General features: G+C 29.8%; 1 protein-coding gene across 1 annotated transcript; it reads left to right on the top strand.

Moving 5' to 3' along the window:
• The first annotated feature begins 5,635 nt into the window (after window positions 1–5,635).
• LOC127107426 (uncharacterized) lies at window positions 5,636–6,786 on the top strand. Its single transcript, XM_051044709.1, has 3 exons — window positions 5,636–5,843; window positions 5,886–6,116; window positions 6,263–6,786. Exons 1-3 carry the CDS (start codon window positions 5,636–5,638, stop codon window positions 6,784–6,786), a joined length of 963 nt encoding a protein of 320 aa, XP_050900666.1.
• Window positions 6,787–12,678: the final 5,892 nt, after the last annotated feature.

Here is a 12,678-nt window from a genome sequence, read left to right as displayed (position 1 = left end):
AATCTTTAATATGTTAATAACCTGCATCCTAAGTTAGTAGTGAAGACAAAAATGGTGGTCAAAATTTGGGGTACGATAAATTGCATAATCTTCCAAACGCTTAGGATCGATGGAACCATATCCTCAACTTTTGGAGCCGCAAGACTTTGATCAAAATCCCGACTCTAATACAAATTATTGGCTGATAATATGAACACAAATAGGTATAGAAAGGGGAGGGGGTTTAATAAATCCTTTCCTTTTAAGAAAACATCAAAAACATCTTAGGTCCCATAAATGAAATCATATATTTTAAGAAGCGCAAAAGAAAAACATAATACTATGAGAGCTTTGAAGCATATAAATAAATTAAACCAAGTGAAATAATACATGATATCACTAAAGACTTGATTTATTTTAATCCAAGTCAATCACAAGACAACCAAAGTCACTTTAAACAAAGTGATTTAAGAGGTCTTTACTTAGATATTCATTCAAGAAATAAATTTCTTCATGATAATCCAATAAGATTGTTACACCACAGACCTAAGCTTATACATTAAATCTCTATAAATACGGCCTAACCTATATGACATAAAATTGATGCAATTATGCAATAAGGCAATAGAAATAATAATGGATTATAGAAAAATAGAGGAGATAAGGGGAAAAGAAATATACATAGAGATATATAGTGGTTATGTGATTGTTCTCGTTTTGCATACTCCATTCTTCAATGGCATAATTAACCACTTGAAAATAATCACGAGCTTCCACTATTTTGATAACTTTGATACAAGCATTTTGATTACAACAAACTATCACACGAGAACTCCCTCTATTGATATAGACACTCAAACTGCTAACAAAACAAGATCTCTAAATATCTTGAACCAATAACCTTGCTATAAATAATAACCTTCTACAAGTATTTGTGTGTGGCAATCCCTTTAATCGCACCAATTTCTTGTCTGAGCGATTGCAATTGTCTAAGCGTTGATTAGAAATTCCAACTTTGTCTGCGAGCAATCTTTTTAAAACTCCTCCAAAAAAGGATAACTTCCAACTCCGTCTTATGGACAGTTGATACTTGATCTCGCCAAAGTATTCCTTTCAATATATTGAAACTATCACCTTGATAGATAACAATACAAGCCAAACTACATTCAAGAAATGATACTTGCACCTATTACAAGCAACAAACTTCACACAAAAAAACATTAGATACCCTAATGTACAACTAGTCATCCTGAACTTTCAGTATTTAGAGATGAAGGTCCTCAACAATGGAAATAGACTAAGGCTTTATGAAGCTATGATTCAAGTAGGGCCAAAATTTGGCTTCATGGAGATATCTGACTCAAATCATATTTAATACTTGATTCGAGTCACATGAGGTTGTGATTCTAGTCAAGTTTATTTGTTGATTCGAATAAGAATTAACACTTGATTTGAACCAAGTTACTCAACATCCAAATTTAACTATAGTATCACTCAAACTTCAAATCTCCTCAATTTCAATTACCCTACTAACTTGTGAACTCTCATCATCTTGGTATGCAACATCTTCCATTACACTATCAGTTTCAATATGACCCATTGGTTTGGACTTGACATACCATCCTCGTTTACATCGTTGAATTGAAGGATAAGATACGTAATAAACTTGCCTAACATTATGTGTCATTATGAAAGGGTCATACTCTTTGTACTTTCTATACATTCGAACCTCAATAGTGTTATATTTTTTTATCTATTTCAAAAGAAATAGAAAACAAATAAAAAATTTAAATAATTATCTTCTAAATGAAAACATGTTGAAAATTTCTTGATGAAAATTAGAGTTTTATGATGGAAGAGTGAGATATGGAACTGAAGTTGAGAGAAAATGGAAAAAAGAAGATGAATGCTGAAGAGCTGGAATGAAAAATGAAAGGGAAAGTTGCAAATATATTTAGCATTTTGAGAGGAGGCTCCCCACGACAGCTAAAACAGTCATATTTAGCTAGGGGATGTTGCTCGCTAATTGTTAACACCTTTATTGATATCATAAATGAGTTAGCACACGCTCAGAGTGATGGGAAATTGTGCAAAGGCATGAGAACTGTTTTCAAGGGATGCCCTTTGCAAATCCACAGAAAATAAATTTCTAGGGGATGCCCCTCGCAAAATTCCAGACCTTGGTTAAAGCGTCTGACACAAGGTAGTTGTGATGGGGAAAGGTGGCAGACTGCTCCCACAATTCGCGTGGGGTTGCCCCTTGCTAATACCACTGCAACTGTTGACTAAGGGTCTCCCATCGCAAATGGTCAATTTCAAATTTTAAAATCTCCCTCATTAACATTTTCGAGGGGTTCCCCACACAAATGTCTTTATAAATTTTGTTTTTTATTTTATGCATTGCGAGGGGATAAACCCCAAGCAAACGTAGATATTTAGTGAGGGGTTTTTCACCTCGCAAATTTCCCTAGCTAATCCAACATTTTCTTGTAGTGTTCTTTATTTTACAAATTTTCATTTTTATTATATTGTTCTCCATTAAAATTTCATTTTTATTGCACCTCTTCTTCTCCAATTTATCCTCTCACTTGTTCTTTGTTTTTCATCTTCTCTAATCTCTTCTCTTTGATTTATTTGTTTCATTATAATGTTTTTGATTTTATGATATTATTTTATACTTTTTTATTTCACTTTTGCTTAATATGATTTTTGTATATTAAATAAAAAGTTGTTGTCCAAATATGTCAAATTTTGTTGTTATTTAATAATGTACGAACAATTAAACAGAAGTGTTATGGTATTTTTTTATATAAAAGGGAGGGTCAAAGCCCAACAGAAAAAACTACACAACAATTAACCTAGGGGTAGCGATCCCCATAATGTTAGAATGATAAATCTCTCTCATTTGAGATGGGCAATCCTCAAATATGTTTTGGTGTGGACCCGTGCGTTCGCACGGGTCGCGCAAGTGCAATAATTTATTTTTAAAAAAATTAAAATATAATATATTTTTTTGTTTATATATATATATATATATATATATATATATATATATATATATATATATATATATATATATATATATATATATGGTTGGATCAACGTACACAAGTTTATTGCATAAGAGTTTTTTTTAATGTAATGGATGTTAAATGATCAATAAATGGGTTCAAAAAATTTCCACAAATAACTTTTTCCAATTTGGGACATAATAAAGCAAAACATTATTAATTTATAGTAATAATGTCCTCTAGATTTTACTATACATAAACATTATAATGAAACATATTTTATTAAACATTATAATGAGAGAGATTTATCATACCAAAAGCTGGCGAAAATCCAAATCAACCCTTTTCCTATTACTTGCACGCCGAAAATTTCCTTGGGAACACAACAGTCTTCACGCTTTCTTCTTCAAAAATGCTGCTAATCAATTCGATGTTATATATGTGTAACATCAAAGGTTGGATCCTTTTCAGCATTTTGCCACACACCTCTATCAAATTTATATACTCTCTTTTTTCCAGGTTATTAGGTTTGTAATTTTATAGTCATCTAAATTTGCAGTTACATTAATTTTTGAATTTTTTTCAGTGAAAATGAGTAGAAAGGTTGATTCTGTGAAAGACATCAATGACTCAAAAGAAACTTGGCGTCTTGCTGTTCGAATAATGGATGTTTTGAGTGTTGTGAATAATAAGGGTATTGAACATTTGGAGATGATTGTTATGGATTCCTTGGTAAATTGCTTTTCTTTTTTTAAGTATAGATTTTTGTATGATAGTTAGTAATTACAACAAAATGCTTTTTTGTATAACATATAAAAAGAAGATTATTTTTATTTTGTTAGGGTGATCGGATTCAGGTCCTTATTCGTCATGACCATTTACTGAAATGGAAAGAGGTCATTAAGGAGAATATGACCTGCATTATAAACAATGACAGTGTCTATAACAATGATTTTCAGTGGAAGGTATGTGATCACTCAAAAAAAATTGTGTTTCTTGGTGGTACCACAATGAAGGCAATCGAACTTCAAAATATTCCACCTAAAGGATATTTCTTTAAAGATTTTGGTGATATACTTCAAGGCAAATGCAAAACCGATAGACTGGAAGGTAATTTAAATTCTATTATAACTTATATAACTTATATATTTGCAAACACATTCAATAATGAACCTTACTTTAATGTAGATATTTTGGTGCTGTTAGTGAGATAAACCATATCCAATCCAACACTTCGGGGAAGAAAGTTGTTGTTTCTGTTGTGTTGAAAGATTTGAAGTAATGCGCATTATTTTCATAACTTATGTGTTTGATAAATTTATATATTTTGAATCACTGAATCCCATCATATAATATTGTTTATTTATATTGCAAAATAGGGGTAATTGCATAAATTGCAATTTATGGGAAATCTATGGATCAAAATTTTTGGCTTACTACAATGATCTTAAAAACAATGGAGCTATTGTAATTCTGCTCACTCATGCAATGGTAAAAGATGGCCAAGGTATTACACTATCAGACTTTATAAATACATAGCTGATTTGTATTTTTCATTATACGTTCAATAATTTTTATATTAATTATACAATTTATAGTGTCAAATGCATGGAGTGGTTCCAAATTGTTGATAAATGAAGACATCCCTGAAATTCAAGATTTTATGTCTAAGTATGGATTTTATTTATTTATTTATATTCAGATTATTATACATAATTTTTAATTTCAAAAACAGTCTTATTTCTATAGGTTGCCTACTAATGAACAGAAGGAGAAGCCTACTCAATTTGCAAAATCTCTTTCTAATTGGTCTGGTGGTTCTCAATATTCGCCAGTAGAAAGGTTTGTTCATAATGCGAAATGTATGTCCTTAAGTCAGTTCTGCAAAATCAAACATGTAAGTTGAATACTATAGAGCCGAATTTATCTTTACTATTACAATTATATTGTTTGCTTTTTGAAATTAATATCTTCAAAGGAAGAGCCGAAGTCTAAAGGAATTTGCTGGAATGCCTTATCCAAGTGGATATGTGGTTGAGCAGTTGGGAAATAAGCTCATATACGAAGAGCGGAGTTACAATCCAGCCGAACAATTGCAAGAATACAATAATTTGTTCTTAAATCTTACAGGTAAATATGTTAAATGTTTGTAAGTTTTGTCATAATTTTATAAAGTTAACTTTTAAAGTATGATTTTATCTTAAAAAAAATTTTAATGTATAATTAATTTATTCACTGCATGTTTGCTATGTATTTTTTTTAAATTAGATGAGCAAAGAGGTGTATTCAAGCGAATAATGGAAGCAGTAAACAATCAACAAGGAGGCGTATTTTTTTTGTATGGATACGGTGGCACAGGGAAAACCTACATGTGGAGAACTCTAGCTTCCTACATAAGATCAAAGAAACAAATTTGTTTAACTGTTGCTTCATCGGGCATAGCTTCACTACTACTTCCAGGAGGTCGAACGACTCATTCAATGTTCAAGATTCCAATACCTACAATAGAGTCTTCTACATGTAATATCGACAAAGATAGTGATCGTGCAGAGCTACTAAAAATGGCAAAGTTGATAATTTAGGATGAAGCTTCAATGGCACACAGATTTTGTTTTGAAGTGTTTGATAAAACCCTTAAAGACATAATGGGGCGTTCCAATTGTCCTGTTAAATTATTCGGAGGGAAAGTAATTGTATTTGGTGGAGATTTTCGGCAAATATTACCAGTTGTACCAAGGGGCAGCCGTTCAGATATAATACATTCTACAATAAATTCATCATACATCTGGGATCATTGTGTTGTGCTGAAGCTTACAAAGAACATGCGACTCCAACAAGCCGGCAATACTTCAAGTACATCTGAATTAGAATTGTTTTCTAATTGGATATTATAAGTTGGCGATGGGAAATTGGAAGAACCTAACGATGGTTACACGGATATTCCTATTCCAAATGATTTCTTAATTTCTAACTATGATGATCCACTAGAAGCCATTGTTAGTGAAACATATCCGAATTTTCTTAACAATTACAAGAATCCAGAATTTTTGCAATCAAGAGCTATATTGGCAGGAACAATTGAAACAGTTGACATCATAAATCAATACGTTTTGGGATTCATATCAGGTATGCGTTATCCATTGTAAACATATTTATAGATACATTCATATATTTATATGTACTAACATAGATTTATAATAATAAAATTTCAAAAATTTTCCCAAAGGTGAAGAAAAGGAATATTTAAGTTCAGATTCTGTAGACACTTGAAGGAAATGAAGCTTTTGATGTTTTGACCCCGGAATTTTTGAATACACTTACAACTTCCGGTCTACCTAACCACAAGATTAAATTGAAGATTGAGACCCCTATTATGTTGCTTCGAAACATTGATCAACCTGAAGGTCTCTGCAATGGAACAAGGCTTATAGTTACAAGATTGGCAAACCACGTTATCGAGGCAAAGATTATATCTGAAAAGAATATTGGAGGGGTTATCTATATTCCAAGAATGGATATGACTCCAACACAATCTCCGTGGCCATTCAAAATGACTAGAAGGCAATTTCCCATAACTATATGTTATGCTATGACAATTAACAAATATCAAGGTCAGTCATTGGATTATGTTGGATTGTATTTGCCTAGAAGTGTATTTAGTCATGGTCAACTATATGTTGCAATATCAAGGGTCAAAAGAAAAAAAGGGCTTAAGATATTAATCCATGACAAGGATAACCATCCATTGAATTCTACAACAAACGTCGTGTTCAAAGAAGTTTTTGAAAACTTATAGAACGTAAGTTTTTCATTAGTTATATTATATCAACAAATGTCGTTGTTTATTATTAGAATTTTATTGAATGAGTTGTATAAAATATACATTATGTTTTAACATTTGTTTATATGGATGTAATTGTTTTTTACAAGGTAATGAATCATCACTTCCTAAAAGGTTGCGGGTAGGTTTTGTATAAACCCAGTTTTTTAAGGACCAAAGAATTGTACGAAGTTAAATCATTTTTGTTGCTGGACTTATTTCTCACAATTTTAACTAAAATTGTGAACCTTTTGTTTCAATATCTTTTGTTGCATTAAACCTTACTGTATCAATTGCAATTAATTTCAACATTTGGTAGTATTCATTACTATATTTTAAATGCGCTTTTATACCTCAAATTAGTAACAGATTGGAAAATTTCATCCATTACTAAATAAATATATTTTTATTTCTTATGTCCAAAATCTCAATGATAAATGGAATGTTTATTCATAACATTAACAATGGAATGTTTATTATATATCAATATACCAATAAATTGTAAAAATATTTTTGTATTATATTTTTTGATTATTTCCTTAATATAGTATACAAAAAAATTAAGCAAATTATATTACTATAAATTAATAATGTTTTGCTTTATTATGTCCCAAACTGGAAAAAGTTATTTGTGGAAATTTTTTGAACCCATTTATTGATCATTTAACATCCATTACATTAAAAAAAACTCTTATGCAATAAATTTGTGTACGTTGATCCAACCATATATATATATATATATATATATATATATATATATATATATATATATATATATATATATATATATATATATATATATATATATATATATATATATATATATATAAAATAAAAAATATATTATATTTTAAATTTTTTAAAAATAAATTATTGCACTTGCGCACGGGTCCTTTAGTAGCTTTTGGTTTGATTTAGTTATGTTTGAAAACCAACTGAACCAACTCAAACTGCATTGGTTTGATTTAGTTATGTTTGATTTTATTTCTAAATTTCAACAGAATCAAACCGAATCACATATTTTTCTCTTACAATTCAGATAATTTTTAGTGTCAAAACTGCTCAAACAGCATCGCAAACTAGCTTTTGGTTTGATTTAGTTATGTTTGAAAACCAACTGAACCAACTCAAACTGCATTGGTTTGATTTAGTTATGTTTGATTTTATTTCTAAATTTCAACAGAATCAAACCGAATCACATATTTTTCTCTTACAATTCAGATAATTTTTAGTGTCAAAACTGCTCAAACAGCATCGCAAACTAGCTTTTGGTTTGATTTAGTTATGTTTGAAAACCAACTGAACCAACTCAAACTGCATTGGTTTGATTTAGTTATGTTTGATTTTATTTCTAAATTTCAACATAATCAAACCGAATCACATATTTTTCTCTTACAATTCAGATGATTTTTAGTGTCAAAACTGCTCAAACAGCATCGCAAACAACCTTACTTAGGATGGGGTAATATAGAAAGTTTGCAAGACTATTTTATTTTTTAAAAAATTGGTAAATTTGAGTAAAAGAATTCCAAATAAAATATTAAAAATACATTTCAAATAAAATATTAAAATTACATTTCAAATAATGGGAGCAGCAGTCTCGTCCATCCAAGAACTATCATGGAGTCCTCTATTTTATTGAATGGTATGAATTAAAATATAAAGTCAACGTACATAAACACACTGACAAAAGTGGAGATCATAGTCGTCCACGCAAACCCCAGTACCTGTGCTTGTAAATTTGCTCTTGCACTTACTGTTGCAACATGACTCGCCACAATCATGTGTGCATAGTCCCAAACCAAGTATGCATGATCTTCCTAATGGTGGTCGATCGTATGTACATGTACATAAATTATAGAAGTTACAATTCCATGCTACAACTTGTGATTTTTCTCTATAGCTGTTACACTGCTCACGACAACTTCTTTGAGAACAACTTCCCACAATGCGGGTGCAAACACCTTCTACCTGTACCAAATGTACTATTCTCGTACAAAGGAAAAAAAATAATTTGTTAAATGAGAATGATCATTTCAAATTGTTCTAACAATACAATAGCATTATTGTTATTATTACCTGCAACCACCAAAACATAGATTCCAAAGAAAGATAGTGATTTATGCATTTTACTAGCCATTTAACAATACAATAATTCTTTAAACTTTCTTTTGGTTGTTAATTCAAATGCAAACTTGGCTATTTATAAGTCATTAAATTAGGTTAAAAGTAAGGGGTAAAACGATTTCCTATTTTTATTATTTGTAGGGAATATCCTCATTGTTAATTTACCAATATTGTATTAATGAAATTCAAAAAAAAAAAATCTTATAGCTCTATAAAGTATAATACTTATTTGTAAATTATTTTATTGTATAATTTTTAATTTAATTAATTTTTTTGGAGACAATTTAACTAATATATATCATCTATAACTTCTAATTTTAACTAATTCCGTTTTATTAATGTTCATTAATAACAAATAGGATTATTTAGAGAATGGTAATAGCATTAAAAAAATGTAATATACATTTTCTGATTTGGAGTATATTTATTCTGGTTGATTATTAAAATGTGAAATTGGATATTTTTAAGTTGTTAAATTAGGTTAAATACAAAGGTTACAGTGATTTCTATTTTTTTCTTCTAAATAATATATATATATATATATATATATATATATATATATATATATATATATATATATATATATATATAATATATATATATATATATATATATATATATATATATATATATATATATATATATAATATATATATATATATATATATATATATATATATATATATATATATATATATATATATATATATATATATATATATTATATATATATATATATATATATATATATATATATATATATCAATTGAGCTAGTCTAATAGGCTACATTATTAGTATTAACATCCTTTTACAGTAATTTACTATTTTTATATTATATTTATGGAATTTCGTCAATGCTAATATAGTAATATTTTAAAGAAATTTTAGTTTCTTTCTCATCTATATATAGTATAACACTTTTTTCTAATCATTTTATGGATTAAATTTTAATTTAATTAACTTTTATGATGAATAACTCCTTATTTTTAGATGATTTCATTAAATTTTCTCAATATTTTTTTATTTTTGTTATTTGAATGGAATATCCTCATTGTTAATTTGCCAATATTGTATTAACGAAATTAAAAAAAAAAATCATAGCTGTATAAAGTATAATACTTATTTGTAAATTATTTCATTGAGTAACTTTTAATTTAACTAATTTATATCAGGTCTAACTTCTTATTAGTTAATTTCTTTTTAGGAATGTTCATTAATAACAAAATACAATCAAATTCTTGCATCAATTAATAAAATAGACATATATTTAAAACTAATATCTATTTATATAATTTAAAACTAAAATAGGATTATTTAGAGAATGGTAATAGCATTAAAAAATGTAATATACATTTTCTGATTTGGAGTATATTTACTCTGGTTGATTATTAAAATGTAAAATTAGGCATTTTTTTTGTAAAATTAGGTTAAATATAAAGGTTACAATGATTTCTATTTTTTTAATTTTCTAAATATGAAGAAGAAAAACTAGAACAACTTGCATAGAAAAATAGATAGAATTCAACTTTGTAAAGATGAATAAATATGAAGGTTCATACTAACGCTAGTGCATATAATATAATATCTATATATAATTATCAATTGAGTTAGTCTAATAGGCTACATTATTTGTATTAACATCCTTTTATAATAATTTATTATTTTTATATTATATGTATGGAATATCGTCAATGCTAATATAGTAATGTTTTAAAGGAATTTTAGTTTCTTTCTCAGTATAATACTTTTTTTCTAATCATTTTATCGAATAAATTTTAATTTAATTAACTTTTATGATGTATAACTCCTTATTTTAGATAATTTCATTAAATTTTTTAGATATTTTTTTTTGGAATAAATAAAATTTAATGGAAATTATATTATCATCTCGAGCATGCAAACGCATGTGGTCATTTTTTGCGTCGTGACAGCTGACGACTCTGCTAGGGAATCGGCTAGAGAGTCAGACATAGTTTAGCTAGCTTTGCGATGAATGTTGACTTTGTATTGTTTTCTTCTTGTCTTCTCTTGTCTTCTCTTATCTTGCATTGAGTATTATTTTTATCTGTGCGATTGGGATGTCACTCTAAGTAAAGTTCTATACCAGAGCTTTGAAAAAAATAGATAAAAAACATAGGTTAGAATGGAAGTTGCGTAGCGTTAGTCCCCAAGGTGCACACCTTGAATGCTTAACATGAAGATTCTTCTTAGAGTATACATTTTTGTGAATCTCATTGTAAAATGACTTTCCCGTTGCATGACGTTGATCCACCTTAAGGTTCACGACTCTAGGGACCCCTTTAGAAGTAGTTTGTTTTTTGTGGTTGTGTAATGTTATTCCCCGAGGTGCACACCTTGACTGAATAAAACGAAGATTCCACCTAGAATAGACCTTCTTCGTCAATCTCGTCATAAAGTGGCTCGCCCATTACGGAACACAGATTCAACTAAGGTATGTGACTCTAGGAACCTTATCCAAACACCCTAGAGCTAACCTTTGCGAGGGGGTGGTAGAAAAGCTTAGAAGTATCCTGTCATGGGAAGTCATCTTGTATAGGATGTTCTTTCATTACATGTGATCCCCAAACCCACACATGACATTGCATTTTTTGCATATCAAAATGCAAAAATTTCATGCATCTATATTCATTTGCATGCATGCATATTTTTCTTTAAAAAAATCATTCCAGCCTTTGTCCATAACTAGCAAGTTGATTATCCGACACACACTTAGAACGTTAAACATGTCTCAGAAGACTATAGAAGAACTTTAGCGAGGTTAGGAACTGTTGAAAGAAGAGGTTGGTCAGTTGAAAAGTAAAATGGGTTGGGTCATGGAAACCCTGTAAGCTTTATTAAGAATATAGAGCACCCCCACACCATTGGATGGATGTAGAGAGGAAACCCTGCAGCAGAAATGGTTACATCTCTACATCCATCTAATGTTACCCCAGGTCAATGGCAGCCTCATGCGGCGACCCCTTATTTTCCAGCATATGGTCCTTCTCTCGGATATCATCTTCATCCCTTACTTCAAAGGTCTATATATAAACAACCTCTATTTGTTCCCCCCAAGATCACCAGAGTCATAATCAATATCGGAATCAAAATCAAGAACAGAAGGAACATAACTTGCTTTGACCTTATTCTTATATCGTACAAAAAGCTCTACCCGCAGTTGATTAAAAAATCATTGGTTATTCCTCGGTCTATCGGGCATATTCCAGCACCATACCCGCCATGGTACAACCTGAATGCAACATACGAGTACTATAAAGGGGGAGTAGGAAACAACTTGGATACTTGCATGACGCTGAAAGCTAAAGTACAACAGTTAATCAAACACAAGAGCGTAGTCTTCAAAGAAGACCATTTGAACGTCAAGTGTGCATACTGTATTGGAACAGTGGGGCACTCTATCGAAGAATGCAAGGGTCTTAAGATCAAAGTGAAAAGTTTGATCGACGCAAGGTCGCCTATCGTTAAGAAAGAAGGCCCAGATATGAAATCTTGATTTCTAAGCCATGTAGTGAGGAAAACAAGGGATTTTTGGAACCCCTAAAAATATTGTACCACAAGGAAAAGGTCGAACATGTGGCTAACGAGATATCATTGTTTCCCTGTGAGAACTATGAGGTAACACCACGTAACTACAATTCAATATCAAGGCAGGTGGAAGCAAAGAAGAAATGAGAGATATATCCAAAATGGTTGCATCCTGTAATGAGGTTGAAGGAAAA

This window comes from Lathyrus oleraceus, chromosome 1 (genome assembly GCF_024323335.1).
Source record: "Lathyrus oleraceus cultivar Zhongwan6 chromosome 1, CAAS_Psat_ZW6_1.0, whole genome shotgun sequence".
Taxonomy (NCBI): domain Eukaryota; kingdom Viridiplantae; phylum Streptophyta; class Magnoliopsida; order Fabales; family Fabaceae; genus Lathyrus; species Lathyrus oleraceus.
The sequence above is the reverse complement of the archived record's forward strand: the minus strand, read 5'-3'. Positions and strand labels throughout refer to the sequence as shown.